This window comes from Pleurodeles waltl, chromosome 1_1, assembly GCF_031143425.1.
Source record: "Pleurodeles waltl isolate 20211129_DDA chromosome 1_1, aPleWal1.hap1.20221129, whole genome shotgun sequence".
NCBI lineage: Eukaryota > Metazoa > Chordata > Amphibia > Caudata > Salamandridae > Pleurodeles > Pleurodeles waltl.
This window is the reverse complement of record NC_090436.1, coordinates 896,629,744-896,648,628: the sequence shown is the minus strand read 5'-3', so window position 1 is coordinate 896,648,628 and position 18,885 is coordinate 896,629,744. Positions and strand designations below refer to the sequence as shown.

The following is an 18,885-nucleotide window of genomic DNA, read 5'->3' as shown; positions in this document are numbered from 1 at the left end:
TCTGCCACTCCGATTTGCCTCACAGTAGTACAGCTTAAGTGGCATACCAGGTGGTAACCACATAGACACTACTGGTATAGGTTGATTAAGCTGAAGAGTACAAATGACCCCTACACTAGTTTCAGCTTTCTTTCCTCCTGGTCTATTAGGTGTGTTTATTGGAGGCATTCTATACCAACAAACAGCCTGTGCAGTTTGGACATAACCCTATGTCTCTTCATATATTCTCCTAGTCCTCCAACATCCCAAGTGGCAATCTTATAACATTGCACCATGCCATCCCAGCTTGTCCATTCAGTACCAGTCCTGGTTCGCGCCATCCCCGTCCACCCACCCACTGCAACACCCCATCTCTGTTAACATACAGTAAGTGGGCACATAACCAACTTCCTGACCAGTATCATGGCCCTCTACTTAGGACCAGTGGATCTTTCTGAACCAGAACTAACATCAACTCCCCCTCTCCCGGCTTCTCTCCCCAGGTAAACCTATCAAAATAACCACACAATGTGCATACCAACCATGTTCAGTCAGTGTCTCCACACCAACCTGGTCACCCTATCCCCTACTATCAAGTACAAACTGGCCTTATCCAGAGGCCTAACACTTATCTAACCACTAACTAACAAACTAAATACACAGGAGCAACACCCAGCAGACCTCCAATCTCAAGTGGATGAGACACCACCAGGAGTCGCACTCCAACTGCCCTACCATTCCCTATCTAAGTAGCACAACAAGCCACATCTTTGCTGTTACTCATTTCAAACAACTATTACTTGTCCTGTTTTCAAACTTCAATGTTCACCCCTTCAGGTGCAGCCCTTCAACAGTTCCTTGCAGACCATTCCTGCGGTTTCAAAGCAGGATCAACACCATCAATCCCTCCCCCCCTCTGTGCTGGCATCCAATTGACTTCAATGTCCACTCGCTCCTCCACAAACGTGCTGCTGTCATCCGTAGTCATCTCCCATTCACCACCACTCTTTACCTAGTGTACCATCCTGTTGCACTATGATTCTAGATGTTATCTGAGGCCTCAGCATTCCTGAGCTCGAGGAGCCACCTTCCCTTCCCCAGCATGGTCATCTGTGCACCTACAGTCAGTTCTGTGTAGTCCCTTCTCCCACCCAGGTACCGTGTCCCATATCTCCAACCATGACCACACCATCTATGGTTTCTCAAAGAAGTGGGTGTTGCCATCTGCAATCTCTAAGTCAGGCTGGGTAAATCAGCATTTAGGTTAGTTTCAGGACCTTTAGCTTCTCTTTAACTTCCAGAAAGGACTTTCTTTGTATCTGCACTTTGCCAGTATAGCCTGGAAAGATGGTGATGTTATGGATCTTGCAGTGCAGCTCAGCTGCTTCACAGGCAGCCCTCAGTATGACGTCCCGATCCCCATAATTAATGATTCTTGCTATTATATCTCTCAGGAGTGTCACCACCCCCTGGGAGGCCGTACCGTCAGTGCCCAGTGGGCCCTCGCAACTGCAAACATGGGAGAGACATCCATTAAAATCAGTATTTTTCAGCTGGGCATCCTGAAAGCTTTCTACGGAGACTCCCTCCACTCTTCTCAGAAACCCCAGAAACTGAAGTTTGTTCCTCCAGGACCATCCTTCTGTATCCTTCGCCCTACCTTCCAGTGTTGCAGTTCATGCCATCAGACAGGACACCTTTTCCTTAACGGTTGTGACTTCCGTCTGCGAGTGTATGTTCAGCTGCCGTAACACATTCCATCACCCTTGGGAGGTCCACACAGGGCAGCCTCACATCAATCTACCCCGCATCCATCTTCCCCTCTAATGCCGTTCCAGGGCCTTGGATAGCCTTCAGCAGCACTGCACGGGTTTGCTCATCCTCCTGCTCCAGTGCCTCCAATCCCAGCAGTCCAGCAGCTCTCAGGGTAAGCCCCTGTGGGGTGGGCTACTGCGTGATTGTGTTGCCCTGGTACCCATTGGTCATCTTATCCTTCCCCCATCTTGATAGGTCCTGGCCAAGGAGTGGTCCCCCACCTTCACAGAGGGCCTCTCCAGGGTACCTATCCTGTCTGTTTAGCACTATTCAGTGTCATGCTTGGTCAGCCAACCAAGCACCACGACAGGGTGAGTCAATCAACAGGTTCAAGCCGAGCAGTCTTTGCCCCCTTGTCAGCACTTTCACTCGGAGTCCTCAGCCAGTTCAACTGTGCAATGGGCTTTCTGGCCGTTAGAAAAGGGGTCTCTAGCTGGCAGTGGTTTTCACCCTGTCCAAGTACCCTCACTCTCGTCAGAAAAAGGGAGTCACACAGCTAAGATAATCCCTGCTCATCCCCTCTAGTAGCTTGGCACAAGCAGTCAGGCTTATCTCAGAGGCAATGTGTGAACTAACGACACACACACTCTTGAAAAGACCATAAAAAGTACTCCATGCCAGTTTAGAAAAATAGCAGCCATTTATCTGAGTAAGACAAGACCAAAACGACAAAAATCCAACATACACAAGTAAAGATACACATTTTCAAAGATTAAATCTTAGTAAAGCGCTTAGAAACACAATAATTTCAACTGGGGCTATCACAGCGTTTCGAAAGAGTTGTTCCCAACAGTCCGACGCCACACGTGAGGATGTGCAGGCCGGTCACAGAGTTACACGGTCCCAAAGTACAGTACCTTGGAAAATGATGAGGAAACAAAGATGATGCAAAGAGTCTGGGAGTTGAGGCGTCGCTGGAGCCGGTGCGGAGGGGGCTCCTTACTGCTACCAGGGAGGTGAGGCGTTGGTTCCTCACTGCTAGGCAGGGGAGGTGAGGCATGGGTTCCTTACGGTTGCAGGGGAGGTGATGCGATGCTGGTGGTGAAGCGTTGGTTACTTACGACAAGGCGGGTTGCTGAATCCAGCAGGTCAAGATGCAAGGCATCGAATTTGCGGTGTTGTGATCACACCACAGGGTCACAGGTGCTGCTGCAGAGTCGAGTGGCACGGACGTCGGTGACACAGCACTCAGGACTCATGCTGTGGCAGGACTTCGAAGGTGCAGCAGCTGCATCGAGTCTGTGTTGCATGATTTGATCGTTGCACTCAGCAGGGACCATGGCTCTGGTGCAGGCGGCGGTGTGGAGTCGGATTGGGAGCGCCGGTTCTGAAGTTGATCTGGAGTCTATGTGCTGAGTTTCTTCTTAGTTGTACCAGACCAGGGCCCAGGAACTGGATTTGGCACCAGTTTGCAAGTCAGCACTTTCAGCAAGAGAGCCCAGGTGCTGACAGATGAAGCCCTTGATATCCCTAAAACTTCTATCAGGAGGCAAGCTCAGTTTAAGCTCATGGAGAACCTTGGAAAGCATGATGCAGAAGGCCAAGTCCATTCCTTTCACTCCCAGGACATAAGCAGCAGGCCAGCACACCAAAGCAATAGGCAGAGTGGCAGACCCTCCTACAGTATGCAGCTCTTCTTCGTGGCAGAATATCCTCAGTCCAGATGCTTTCTAACTATGTAGTGTCAGACATTCAGTACTTATACCCATTTCTGTCTTTGAGGTAGTCAAACTTCAAAAAGAAATCTTTGTAGTGCCCAAGACCATGCCTTTCCCTGCCATGGCCTAGGACACACTCCAGGGGGGTGGAGGTGGAAACTGCTTTGTGTGAGGACAGGAATAGGCCTATTAAGGTGCAAGTGACAGCTCCTCCCACCACTCTAGCTCAGGAAGACTCATCAGCCTGGTGATGAGCTATCAGGGTATGCCGGGCACACCTTAGCTCACTTTGTGTGACAGTCTAGAGTAAATGCACAAACAACCTGACCCAGATGTGAAGCCAACAGACAGGCAGAGGCACAGAATGGTTAAACAAGTAAAGTGCCCACTTTCTGAAAGGGGCATTTCCAAACTTACAATTCAAAACCCAACTTCACCAAAAGTTCTATTTTAAACTTGTGAGTTCAGAGAACCCAAACTCCACAACTCTACCTTCTCCTAATGGGAAATTACACTTAAAAGATATTTCAAGGCAATCCTCACGTTACCCAATGGAAGAGAGAGTCCTTGCAATAATGAAAAACTAATTTAGCAGTATTTCAGGACACATAAAACGCACCAGTACATGTCCTACTTTTTAAATACACTGCATTCTGCCCATGAGGCTGTGCCTTGGGCCTACTTTAGGGATGACGTACATGTAATAAAAAGAGAGGTTTGGCCTACCAGGTGGGTGCACTTGCCAGGACAAAATGGCAGTTTAAAACTGCATGCAGTGGCAGGTCTGAGACATGTTTACAGGGCTACTCATGTTGGCGGCACAATCAGTGCTGCAGGCCCACTGGCAGCATTTGATTTCCAGGCCCAAGGCGCACACAGTGCACTTTACTAGGGACATACTAGTAAATCAATTATGCCAATCATGAAGAAACCAATCACCAATACCTGTAGACAGACAGCATATGCACGTTAGCACTGGTTAGCAGAGTCCTAAAGCCAACAAAAACAGGTCAGAAAAAATAGGAGGAGGAAGGCAAAAACTTTGGTGATAAACCTGCCAAAAGGGCCAGGTCCAACACTGACCGTCTACAGTTCATGGGTCAATCTCATGTGGAAGCCCCCTGTCAGTGACACCACCTCACCGCAGACAATTGCAGCACGCTCACCCTCAATGCTGCCCATACCAACTCTTTGGTCCCTCAGCCCTCACTCCAGAACAGGCTGACCGTGCAGCATCAGGCCTTCCTTTCCTCCTTCCTCAGTACCAGCATGCCGTTGTAACTGCTATAAAGGATGGTTTTAGTCCCAACTTCCGAAGTCATTCACTAAGCCACATGCCTTCAATCAGTGGTGTCTGCTCTGATTTGGCACACTTCCCCAGATCCACAGCTCCTCACTTCCATGAGAGCAAAAACAGGCCAATCCTTGCAGCGCTACCTTCAACCATCGGGGCAGCTCACCCTCCATCATTCCCCATGCAGCCACAGTAGGCCCTGGCACCTCTAGCACCACCACGGGCTGCAGTGCCCTCTTGCCACAGACTGCAGCATCCTCTCTCCATAGCCCTGCTCGCACCACAGAGCACAGACAGTCGTACTCAAGACTTCCACCTGCTTCTCCGTGCTTGCTGGCATGGGGGTGGCAGGCTACTCCCACAAGACATGGGAAGCCTCTCCAATTCCATGAGCTATGCGGTTTCTGGAGCTTCCAAAACCCCACGGTCAACTGCTAGGTGTGCTTCAGTGCATTCAATTGCAGGGGCAATCGGTTGTCAGAGGGTCCCCAGCCACACAATGAGGGACATTGGTGGCTGTATATCCCAGGATGGTTCAGGATTTTAACTAGGGGCAGCAGAGCGCTCAAAGAGTGCATCTGAACAGCCATCTTTCCTGGCCACAACCCCTCCCTACCAGAAACCTTGAATATTTTCTGTGTGGACGGGACACTGTACGCGTCTTGTAAATCTACTGCACATAACCAGTCATCTTTTCTTATGTGTGGATAGATTTGATGAACGCCCAGCATGCTGAACCTCTCTTTTTTGATACATTTGTTGAGAAATCAGAGGTCCAGAATCAGTCAAAATTGTTTGGGATGGCTTTTCTATTGGACCAGAAAATATCTTGAGTATATACATTTATTGATTTGGCTTGATGGAATCTCTCTACTGCTCGTTTTTTATTGTAGACTGGATAGATAACCATTTGAAAAAGGCCTTGGTCGGACAGATGGAGAAGTGTTTCTGAAGGGGATTGAATATTGGTTTTGTACGATGTTCAACACCCATCTGTCTGTAATTTTTCCACTCTTCCAGGAAGAAAAGTCAAAGTTTCCTCCACAGGAGTGGGAAACAGTGGAGCTGGAGTCAGATTTCCATTGTTTATTGTTTGAAGAATATCTTCCCTTGGGCTGAGAAGATTTTGTTGGAGTTGATCTTTTTTGGTATCTCCTCTGATACTGCCTTTTTGATTGCTTCTGTTGGTGCTAAGGCTGGTATGACCATCTATGGGTTTAAACTTGATAATATTATCACCTGTCTTTGGGTTTATACTGTTGCTTGTAAAATCTTGTTTGGTCTTCTAGACCAACAGCTTTAAGTGTTTCTGCTTCATTTTTCATCCTGAGCATTTCTTCCTCAGAGAGTAGTCCGAACAGTGATAGACCTGAAAAGGGCAAATTTTCATTTCTTTTTTCAACTGAGCATCATGTCTTAGGAAGGATAAATGAAGCCACAATGATCTCCTCAGGGAAATCTCCATGGCAGAATTAAGAAGTGGAGAGCTGACTGAATCAACTGCAGCACTAATGGACTGACTCTAAATTAATGAGCCTTTTTTTTTAATATATAATTTCCAAAAGGTCTTATTGTCTGTGATTTGGAAGATCAGATACAAATTAATTCATGCTATCCCATACCTTTCTGTGATGTCTACCCAGAAGAGCCGATGCTTTGGTATTCTTTAAATGGGTGGAGGCTGTACCGAAGATCTTTTTCCTAATAGCATCCACTCTTTTGCTCTCTCGATCCAATGGAGCTATGGATTCTGGGACAGAAGCATGTTTACTTCTAACTGCCAGAACTATAATTGAATCTGGTTTGGGATCCATTTAAAATAAATAAATAAATAAATCAGGATCCTGTTGTGGTGGCTCATATTTCTTACGCAATCTTGGTTTTGCACCTTTAACAGTAGCCGGTTTGAGGAATTTTTCTACTACAATGTCTAGTAGACTTGGTAGTAGAGGTAGAAGAGGTTTTGGAGCTTCCTTTGGTTGCAAAGTTTCAAGAATGACCAAATCCGTTGGTTGAGGAGTGTCTTTGTTAATGTTCAGTTTGGATGCACGTCTTACCAAAGCAAGTTTATCATACACGGGAAATACTCTAGATGGTAACTGGGGTGAATAAATTGGTGTACAAAAGGAGGCAGTGCAATCAGTATAAGGCGATCTCAATCCTTATATGGAATCTGAGTAGGCCATCCCCATTCTGTTAAAGGGCATGCTGGATGGTGTTGTCCGAACAAGAGAAAAGGAGGTTTCCATTTTCTGGCAGGAGACATGTAAGTAGCTCTGGAAACCCTTCTAGCTGGTGAAAGGACTTAGGGTCTAATGGTATCTATAAAGGGTCATCTGGATGTATTATAGGCTTTAGTAGGTTAAGTGGTGTATCTGTTTGATCCACTGGATCATTAGATGCTTGAGAAGCTGTGGAGTGGGCATAAGGAGAGACAGACCACTCTAGGGATGAATAAAGCTTGACCTGGGAAATATTCTCACCAAAATAGATGGAATTTATGTAGTTCACGACCTTTTCACCAGTAAAGGTTGCAGCAGCAACCGTTGTCTTTTTGACACTGTCTGTTGTGATTCCGAAGTCAATAGTGTGTGACGGCAGTCTTGGTGCTGTCATGGTGTTCCTCGTTGACGTCTATGGTGGTGATAGTCTTGATGTCAATTTAGACATCAGTGATAATGATGTTCTGATGTCAGTCCTTCTTTTGAGAGAGAGCATTTCGATACTGAAGCTCTCGATGCCAGTGGTCTTGACGTCGATTATTTGTGTTAAGCAAGTGATGTTGATAGCGAAGTCTAGGAGGAGATCTTTTATCTGTAGAGCATCCTCTGTGGGAGTTTTTGCCAGACTGGCAAGTTTTTTCAGAGGAAGGACGAGATTAAGCTCTTTCTAATAATCACCTTTTCTTTTTCTCTAACTCTGCTCTCATGTCTTGCATCAGAACCCCAAAACCGATGACCTCTCTGTCCTTAAGATCCTTTCTTGATATTTTATTACAACTGTCACACCCTTTTGTCTGATGTGATGATGAGGGGCAAACCACATATTTTTTACGCATCAGACTTTGCCTTCTTTTTTCCCACATGAGGAGGGGTTGGCAAAAAGAGAAGACATTCTGACAAGAAAAAAGCATTATAACAATGTAAACTCGGTTTTACTCAACTGAAGGGATGATAAAACAGAGTTAAAATGGTTTGAAAAAAAGCTGTTGCTAAAAACAATTGTTTCAAAGGTGTGAAGATCAAGTGATGTGTTCAGAGAGCCTCCCAGAAGGAGCCGGAAAAAAGATCAGACACTCACAGGCAAACTGACACTACGAGGCATTGTCAGTAGGGGTGCCTCTCAAATCCTTAAAGAAGCAGTCTCCCTTTTTCTCCCCTCTCAGGGCAAGCCTAACATGTTGCATTTTCTCTTCAAGCGAAAGGTAGCTTTTTTCCCATGACAGATGATGTACATTTGAAAAACTACTTACTATCATAATTTTTTTCAAGCATTCAGAAAGAAAATTAGATCTGACAGTTTATAATGAGCAGGGGTGTGGCATTCCTATAGTCCAATGCCCAGGACATGTTTGGGGGTCGAGAACAACGTTTCATGTTTATTTTGCTACTGGGACATGTGTGCCCAGCCCCCAGCAGGACAAAGCCTTTGGCTGTCAGTTTACAGTACCACATTATGGAGCAGGGAAAGGAATTGTCTGAAGTTGAGGTAATAATCATGTGCTTATGTTAATGCTGTGCAAACAGTATTTATGGTTCTTCAATGCAAAGCATTTATTATTAGCGTGAGCACTCCAAATAAATGTGGTAAGTTCGGACTGCACTACTGACAGTGGTTCGTGTACAAAATGTGTACACACATTTTTAAAGGTCAACAATATGAGGCTATGTATAATGGTCCCAGAATGAACTCTGGTTAGATGCAAATATTTGCAGAAGCTTGGAAGTAAGATTTATGATACTTTGCTTATAAAATAAAATGTTCACAAAAAAATGTCTTGTTAAATTACTTTGAAATTTTAGGTACCATTTCTTTGAAGCATCATTTAGCAAACTGTATTCATGCATGCTAATATTTCCAAAAAATAGTCGTAGTGGAAAAATGAGTGTAACCAGTTTCAACAAGATTATGGGATACATGAAAATAAACAAGCACTGGCAAAGCCAATAGGCCCAACATTGGCAGTCAGTCTTTTGGTTTTGGCAAGGTGTGTCTTGTTTTGACATGACTTTTGTAAAACTTTGTTGTGGGAGCTGCTCAGCCCTTACCATTGTAACAAACATTGACAAAAAGCAAATATATTTTTTTATGTCTGAAAGCACACATTGCCACAGTAGTTCCTGGGACTGATCAAAATTACTTTGTGTCCAAATGTGATCCTATGAAAGATCAGATTGCTGTCACCAACAGTGAAGCCAGCCAACACAGGGAGAGGGAGAGAGAGAGGGAATTTTAATAAAAAGTATGAGCCTAGTTATGACCCCACCCCAACTGAAGGAGGTAAGTCTTTCAGCTCTCACCCCCCGCACACTAAAACATCTTATCTGATGGCAAGCAAGAAGACATTTGATTATTTGGGGTTTTGGCTTTACATTTAGGTGATGAGAGCTTGGCTCAAAATTGTCCTACTTGGAATGGTGTGCGCTGCACTTTGGGATGCTGCAATGTAGAAAAATCTGCAAGACCTAGACACATCTGAAAACTAAACATTTGGGGGAGTCCAGGGTGGTGTGCTTTACATGCACCCTGCACCATTTTCTTACCCACAATGCCCTGCAAACCACCAACTTTGCTGGAAATCACACATTCTTCCCACTTTTTTGTGATGGAACCTTCTGGAATCTGCAGGAATCCACAAAATTCCTGCCACCCAACATTGTCTCATCTATACCAATAAAAAATCTGCTGCACTTGTCAGCCTAAAAATGTTTTTTTTTTTTTCTCAAACTGCCCTTTTGGACCCACTTTGGTTCCCCCTCAATTTCTACATGTTTTTGGCTCTTCCCTGTCACAGGCACTTGGCCTAACTACACAAATGAGGTATCATTTTTACTGGGAAACTGAGAGGAACATTGGGTGGTAGGAAGTTTGTCCCGGTGTGGTGATCCCATACAGAAATGTGGGAAAAATTAGATTTTTTTAGCTATATTTGAGGTTTGCTGAGGATTCTGGGGAAAAAAAATAAAAACATTGGGGGATCCACGCAAGTCCCACCTCCCTGGACTCACTCGGTGTCTAGTTTTTAGAAATGTCTGGGTTTGGGAGGTTTCCCTAGATGGTTGCTGAGCCAAGGACCAAAATGCATTTCCTGTGGCGGGCGCTAGGCCTACCCACACAAGTGAGATACCATTTTTACCAGGAAACTTGGGGAAACGCTGGGTGGAAGGAAATCTGCGGCTCCTCTCAGATTCCAGACCTTAGTCAACGAAATGAGAGGAAAAATATTTTTGGGGCAAATTTTGAGGTTTGCAAAGGATTCTTGGTAACAGAACCTGGTGAGAGCCCCACAACTTTCTCCATATTGGATTCCCCTAGGTGTCTAGTTTTTAAAAAATGTGCAAGTTTGGTAGGTCTCCCTAGGTGCCGGCTGAGCTAGAAGTCAAAATCTACAGCTAGGCATTTCAGATTTCAATGTAAAAATATGATGTATTCATGTGGCGTTTCCTGTTGCGAGCATTAGGCATGCCCATGCAAGTGAGGTACAATTTTTATCAGGACACTTGTGGGAATACAGAATAGCAAAACAAGTGTTATTGCCCGTTGTCTTTCTCTACATTTTTTCCTTCTAAATGTAAGACAGTGTGTAAAAAAGATGTCTATTTGAGAAATGCCCTGTAATTCACAGGCTAGTCTGGGCACCCCAGAAATCAGAGATGTGCAAATAACCACTGCTTCTCAACACTTTATCTTGTGCCCATTTTGGAAATACAAAGGTTTACTTGATACCTATTTTTCACTCTTTATATTTCAGCAAATGAATTGCTGTATACCCGGTCTAGAATGAAAATCCACTGCAAGGTGCAGCTCATTTATTGGCTTTGAGTACCTAGGGTTCTTGACAAACATACAAGCCCTATATATCCCTGCAACCAGAAGAGTCCAGCAGACGTAATGGTATATCGCTTTCAAAAGTCTGACATCGCAGGAAAAAGTTACAGAGTAAAAGGTGGAGAAAAATGGCTGTTTTTGGTTATCCTCAATTTCAATATTTTTTTATTTCAGCTTTTATTTTCTGTAGGAAACCCTTGTAGGATCTACACAAATTACCCCTTGCTGAATTCAGAATTTTGTCTAATTTTCAGAAATGTTTAGCTTTCTGGGATCCAGCATTGGTTTCACACCCATTCCTGTCACTAACTGGAAGGAGGATGAAAGCACAAAAACTAGTAAAAATGGGGTATGTCCCAGTAAAATGCCCAAATTGTGTTGAAATGAAAATGTCACTTACCCAGTGTACATCTGTTCGTGGCATTAGTCGCTGCAGATTCACATGTTTGGCACAGTCCGCTGCCTGGTGTTGGGCTCGGAGTATTACAAGTTGTTTTTCTTCGAAGAAGTCTTTTTGGTCACGGGACCGAAGGACTCCTCCCTCTTTGGCTCCATTGCGCATGGGCGTCGACTCCATCTTAGATTGTTTTTCCCCGCAGAGGGTGAGGATGGAGTTGTTTGGTATAAATAGTGCCCATGCAATGGAGTGAATATGTATGTATGATAAGAGTTTCTAAAAATTATTTACAAATGTTCAGATGTTTAAGGTTTATGATCTACTTCTAAACGGCTACAGGCTTCCCGGGGAGGTGGGAGGGTACATGTGAATCTGCAGCGACTAATGCCACGAACAGATGTACACTGGGTAAGTGACATTTTCAGTTCGATGGCATATGTTGCTGCAGATACACATGTTTGGCATAGACTGTAAAGCAGTTACCTCCCCTAAAAGCGGTGGTTTAGCCTGTAGGAGTTGAAGTAGTTTGGAATAATGTTCTTAGTACAGCTTGGCCCACTGTAGCTTGTTGTGCATTTTGTACGTCTACACAGTAGTGTTTAGTAAACGTATGAGGCGTAGACCAGGTTGCAGCCTTACATATTTCGCTCATAGGAATGTTTCCTAGAAAGGCCATTGTAGCACCTTTCTTTCTGGTTGAGTGTGCCTTTGGTGTAATAGGCAATTCTCTTTTGGCTTTAAGATAGCATGTTTGAATGCACCTGACTATCCATCTAGCAATGCCTTGTTTAGAGATTGGATTTCCTATGTGTGGTTTTTGAAAAGCTATGAACAGTTGTTTTGTTTTCCTGATTAGCTTTGTTCTGTCAATGTAATACATTAGTGCTCTTTTGATGTCCAATGTATGTAGTGCCCTTTCAGCCACAGAATTTGGTTGTGGGAAGAACACTGGCAATTCTACTGTTTGATTTAAATGGAATGGTGAGATTACTTTTGGCAGAAATTTAGGATTTGTTCTTAGAACTATTTTATTGTTGTGTATTTGAATAAATGGTTCTTGTATGGTAAATGCCTGTATTTCACTTACTCTTCTGAGGGATGTGATTGCAATGAGAAATGCGACCTTCCAGGTTAGATATTGCATTTCACAGGAATGCATGGGTTCGAAAGGGGGACCCATGAGTCTTGTTAAGACGATGTTAAGGTTCCATGAAGGAACTGGTGGTGTTCTTGGTGGTATAATTCTTTTTAGCCCTTCCATGAATGCTTTAATAACTGGTATTCTAAATAGAGACGATGAATGAGTAGTTTGTAGGTAAGCAGATATAGCTGCGAGGTGTATTTTTATAGATGAAAAAGCGAGATTCGCTTTTTGCAAATGTAGTAAGTATCCTACTATGTCTTTAGTAGAGGCATGTACTGGTTGTATTTGATTGGCATGGCAGTAGTAAACAAATCTTTTCCACTTAGATGCATAGCAGTGTCTAGTGGAAGGTTTTCTAGCTTGTTTTATGACCTCCATGCATTCTTGTGTGAGGTCCAAGTGTCCAAATTCTAGGATTTCAGGAGCCAAATTGCCAGATTCAATGATGCTGGGTTTGGATGTCTGATCTGTTGTTTGTGTTGTGTTAACAGATCTGGCCTGTTGGGTAGTTTGACATGCGGTACTAGTGAAAGGTCTAGTAGAGTTGTATACCAAGGTTGTCTTGCCCATGTGGGTGCTATCAGTATGAGTTTGAGTTGGTTTTGACTCAACTTGTTTACTAGATATGGAAGGAGAGGGAGAGGGGGAAAAGCGTACGCAAATATCCCTGACCAATTCATCCATAGAGCATTGCCTTGTGATTCGCGGTGTGGGTACCTGGATGCGAAGTTTTGGCATTTTGAGTTTTCTCTTGTTGCGAACAAATCTATCTGGGGTGTTCCCCAAATTTGAAAGTACTTGTTCAGAACTTGGGGGTGAATTTCCCATTCGTGGACTTGTTGGTGGTCTCGCGAAAGGTTGTCTGCTAGTTGGTTTTGTATTCCTGGAATAAATTGTGCTATTAGGCGAATGTTGTTGTGAATCGCCCACTGCCAAATTTTTTGTGTTAGGAGGCACAATTGTGTTGAGTGTGTTCCTCCTTGTTTGTTTAGATAATACATTGTTGTCATGTTGTCTGTTTTGACAAGAATGTATTTGTGTGTTATTATGGGTTGGAAGGCTTTTAACGCTAGAAATACTGCCAACAGTTCTAGGTAATTGATATGAAGTTTTGTTTCGTGTATATCCCATTGTCCTTGAATGCTGTGGTGATTGAGGTGTGCTCCCCACCCTGTCATGGAAGCATCTGTTGTTATAACGTATTGAGGCACTGGGTCCTGAAATGTCCGCCCTTTGTTTAAATTTTTGCTGTTCCACCATAGAAGCGAGAGGTATGTTTGGTGGTCTACCAACACCAGATTTTGAAGTTGACCCTGTGCCTGTGACCATTGTGATGCTAGACACTGTTGTAAGGGTCGCATGTGTAGTCTTGCGTTTGGGACAATGGCTATGCATGATGACATCATGCCTAGAAGTTTTAGCACAAGTTTTGCTTGTATTTTTTGGTTTGGAAACATAGCACTTATTAGCTTGTGGAATGCTTGCACTCTTTGTGGACTTGGAGTGGCAATTCCTTTTGATGTGTTGATGGTTGCTCCTAGATATTGTTGTGTTTGACACGGTTCTAGGTGTGATTTTGTGTAGTTGATGGAAAACCCCAGTTTGTGAAGGGTTTGTATGACAAAGGTGGTGTCGTTTGCGCATTTTTTTACTGTGTTGGTTTTGATTAGCCAGTCGTCTAGGTAAGGGAACACATGTATCTGTTGTCTCCTGATGTGTGCTGCTACTACTGCTAGACATTTTGTGAACACTCTTGGTGCAGTTGTTATTCCGAATGGCAACACCTTGAACTGGTAATGTATTCCTTTGAATACGAACCGTAGGTACTTTCTGTGAGAAGGGTGTATTGGTATATGAAAGTACGCATCCTTTAGGTCTAATGTGGTCATGTAATCTTGCTTTTTGAGCAGTGGAATGATGTCTTGTAGTGTGACCATGTGAAAATGGTCCGATATGATGTAGGTATTTAGTGTCCTGAGATCTAATATTGGTCTTAATGTTTCGTCTCTTTTTGGAATTAGAAAGTACAGGGAGTAAACTCCTGTGTTTTTTTGTTGTACTGGTACTAATTCTATTGCATCCTTTTGCAGTAGTGCTTGAACTTCTAGTCCTAAAAGTTCTAAATGATGTTGTGACATTTTGCGTGTTTTGGGGGGGATGTTTGGTGGGAAGTTGTGGAATTCTATGCAATAGCCATGTTGGATTATTGCTAATACCCAATTGTCTGTTGTAATCTGTTGCCAAGCTTGGTAGAATTGGCTTAGTCTTCCCCCCACTGGTGTTGAGTGAAGGGGTTGCGTGACTTGAAAGTCACTGTTTAGGTGGAGGTGTTTTTGGAGTCTGGAATCTTCCCCTACTCCTTGGGAATTGACCCCCCCGATATCCCCTGAAACCACCCCTTTGGAAGGAACCCTGATATGGTGTGGTTCTTGATTGTTGGCTGGTGGTGTCTGTGGGTTGGCCACGAAACCCCCCTCTAAATGGAGTTTTTCTGAAAGTGCCTCTGCTCTGCGGGGAGTAGAGTGCGCCCATGGCTTTGGCCGTGTCTGTGTCCTTTTTAAGTTTTTCAATGGCTGTATCCACTTCCGAGCCAAACAGTTGTTTCTCGTTGAAGGGCATATTAAGGACAGCCTGCTGGATTTCAGGTTTGAAGCCTGAAGTGCGTAGCCAAGCGTGTCTCCTTATGGTGACAGCAGTGTTGACTGTTCTTGCTGCAGTATCGGCTGCGTCTAGTGAAGAGCGGATTTGATTGTTTGAGATCGTTTGTCCCTCTTCCACTATTTGCTGCGCCCTTTTTTGGTATTCCTGGGGAAGATGGTCTACGAGAAGTTGCATCTCGTCCCAGTGTGCGCGGTCATATCTGGCCAGCAGCGCTTGTGAATTTGCGATGCGCCACTGGTTGGCTGCCTGTGACGCCACTCTTTTCCCTGCCGCGTCAAATTTTCTGCTTTCTTTGTCCGGAGGTGGGGCGTCGCCAGATGTATGTGAATTTGCTCTTTTGCGAGCTGCCCCTACTACCACAGAGTCGGGTGGTAACTGTGAAGTAATAAACACTGGGTCTGTGGGTGGTGGTTTGTATTTCTTATCCACCCTTGGGGTGATGGCTCTTGATTTTACGGGCTCCTCAAAAATTTGTTTTGCGTGCCGTAACATCCCTGGTAGCATTGGGAGACATTGATATTGGCTATGTGTAGCCGAGAGGGTGTTAAATAAGAAATCATCCTCTATAGGATCGGAATGCAGTTGGACATTGTGGAAGTCTGCAGCCCTAGCCACCAGTTGCGAGTATGAGGTACTGTCCTCTGGCGGTGACGGCTTTGTGGGGTATGACTCGGGATCATTGTCCGGCACTGGGGTGTCATACAGGTCCCAAGCGTCTTGATCCTGATCGTCATGACTTATGGTAGTTTGCGCTGGTGAGTGCATTTGTGGCGGTGTTTGTGCCGGCGATGCCTGTGGAGGAGAGGGCGGAGGCGTGACTTTTTTAACCACTTTGGCTTGTGGTTGTGTGTCATCCTTTGGAAGTCCGATCTTTCTTTTCCTCATGATTGGGGGAAGGGTTGATATCTTCCCTGTATCTTGCTGGATGCACAGTCTCTTTTGTGTGTAGTCCGATTCTACACTTTGGAGCTCTTGTCCAAATTTGTGCATTTGACCACTTAGTCCTTGTTCCTCTGAGTAGGATGAAGGTGTGGTATTTTTCGGCGCCGAGAGAGAATGTTTTTTCGGTTTCGGCACCGACAGTATTTTTGTTCCTTTCGGCACGGATTCTCGGTGCCGATGTCTTTCGGTGCCGGTATCTTGTTTTTGTCTCTCGGAGCCGCTTTCTCGGCTCCGAGGTTGCTCCATGGCGGTCCCTCGACCGGAGTCGGGTGTCTTCGCTATGGGCGTGCCCTTTTTCGGCCCCTTCGACGGGTCGCCTGATTTATGGGTCGAGCCATGGCCTGTTGGCAGTGGCGTCCCCTGGGCTTTTGGTTTGTCGATGGATTTACTTTTCGACGTCTTACTCACAGTTTGTTGCTGTTGTTCGACGTCGGAGTCTCCGGATTCTGATTCCGGAACCGAGAATGTTTCCTCTTCGTCGTCGAAACGTTGTTTTGTCGACGTGGACGCCATTTGGTGACGCCTGGCTCTTCGGTCCCGGAGTGTTTTTCTGGACCGGAAGGCTCGACAGGCTTCACAGGTATCCTCCTTGTGCTCGGGGGACAAGCACAAGTTACAGACCAAGTGCTGATCTGTATAAGGATACTTACTGTGACATTTTGGGCAGAAACGAAACGGGGTCCGTTCCATCGGCTTCGATGTCGCACGCGGTCGGGCCGACCAGGCCCCGATGGGGGATCGAAACTGCCCCAAAGTCTTCCGATGATCGGTGTCGATGTACCTAACTATCCCGATACCGAACGGAACAATACCGACGCTTTCTTCCGAGATTCTGACTAACTTTCCGAACCGAAACACGGAGCGAAAAGGAATACGTCCGAACCCGACAGCGGAAAAAAAAACAATCTAAGATGGAGTCGACGCCCATGCGCAATGGAGCCAAAGAGGGAGGAGTCCTTCGGTCCCGTGACCAAAAAGACTTCTTCGAAGAAAAACAACTTGTAATACTCCGAGCCCAACACCAGGCAGCGGACTGTGCCAAACATGTGTATCTGCAGCAACATATGCCATCGAACAATAGGATTTCTGATTCAAGTCTCCCTGTTCCTGAAAGCTGGGGAGATTGTCATTTTAGCACTGCAAACCGTTTGTTGATGCCATTTTCATGGAGAAAAAAAAAACACAAGCCTTCTTCTGCAGCCCTTTTTTCCCATTCTTTTGAAAAAAAAAAAAAACGATTTTTATGCTGTATTTTGGCTAATGTCTTGGTCTCCTTCAGGGGAACCCACAAAGTCTGGGTACCTCTAGAATCTCTAGGATGTTGGGAAAAAAGGACACAAATTTGGTGTGGGTAGCTTATGTGGACAAAAGGTTATGAGGGCCTTAGCACGAACTGGCCCAAACAGCCAAAAAAAGACTTGGCACCTGAGGGGTAAAAGGCCTGGCAGCGAAAGGGTTAAGCAAAATTACTTTTTTTTTTTTTCAATCTTTCATGAACTTACTCACTCTCATTTTCACATAGATATGCTTTTCAATGCCAAATGTAGCCCACGGCCAATAAGCGAAACTCAGTCAGAAATGGACAGTCTTTGTTCCCCATCTGGATAACAGTCGCACTCAGATCATTGATCGAAGAAACTATCTTTTAAAATTTAGTCTGAATCATCAAAATGGATTAAAGGAACATCAGGTACACAAGTCATCATTACGTTACATCACCAAACTGAAAATCTATGAACAAAAGTCTGGTACCATTGCACATATCCACTAACAAACAGAAAAGTGCCCTTCTCATTATGTTTTCACCAAACACTCAGGAATCTTTTTTGTGTTGTAGCAATTTTATAGGAAGTTAACCCTTATCAACGTACCAAATTTGAAGAGAGGCACTTTTTTCACAAATTTGGCCTCATAACTTCGCTGGAAATATATATATAATAACTAGACCTAAAAGAAGTGTAAGTCCCTCCGTGCAAAGATGCTGAAATACAACCGGCAAATTAATCCCCTTCATCTAGGCTACATAAATAATACAATTTTTGACTGGGGTCACTATACTTGTAAGCTTATTTATCACCCACTCCCTTCACCTCTGACCATACTAATCAAATAAAACATGGAAATTCCCTTTCCTAGTCATTCTTGGGATCTAACAGATTTGGCTGCATGAAATGAGAAAAGATCCCTCAGTAGAAAGCAGCAGGAAGACAACAACTTGTGCTCCTTCCTTTTAATTGGCAGACATTGCCCATAAAGTGCTTAGACTTCAAAGCATCTGGGCACTTTTTCAGAACGTCTAATTTAGGCTGTCAATGCAGCTCCACTACCTCCCCCCCCCCCCCCCCCCCGAGGGTCATTTTCTTTTTATTGCAATGTGCATCGTTTTTAAGTGAGATGCTGCTTACAGCAGAGTCATACTTACTATTTTGTTGAGTCAGAGAGCTGATATTCCCGTCGCCTATCGTAACACTCTTGGATCCCAGGATCATTCCAAAGGTACTTAATTGCATCTACATACGGATTTTCAAATGCACACACCTTTTCTATATCAACCTCTCGGACCAATTGTGCGTGGCCCTATTGGAAAGAAAGAGAAGACAATACTTTACTTTTTGTTTTTATATCTGCTAAAAAGCAACAACTGAAGACTGTGTGAGAAGACCATATCACAAGTAAGGATTGGAAACTTTTCCAGATCTTCATAAAGAAACAAATCTTTTGATAAAGACCGATCGCCTGGTACCGTCTCCAGTTTTTAAATAGTTTTTACTGGCCTTATTGATTATATTTCCAATGCAGTAAATTTGTTGTATTACAATAAGGTATACAATAAGTCATGTGTCCATAAAAATAGACAAAGACAGCACAACAATATATAACAATGCAATCAGTAAATGCTGAGCATCTGCAAGAAGACATCAGTGAGAGCCAAAGAGACAAACAGTGA

General features: G+C 44.3%; 1 protein-coding gene across 1 annotated transcript in view; it reads right to left on the bottom strand.

Annotated features, from left to right (window-relative positions):
* LOC138288559 (guanine nucleotide-binding protein G(q) subunit alpha) overlaps positions 1 to 18,885 on the bottom strand; it is a 520,535-nt gene that overhangs the window by 159,276 nt on the left and 342,374 nt on the right. Inside the window, exon 3 of the mRNA XM_069230080.1 lies at positions 18,361 to 18,515. Within this exon, the coding sequence (XP_069086181.1) occupies positions 18,361 to 18,515 (155 nt within the window). The remainder of the gene's footprint in view (positions 1 to 18,360; positions 18,516 to 18,885) is intronic.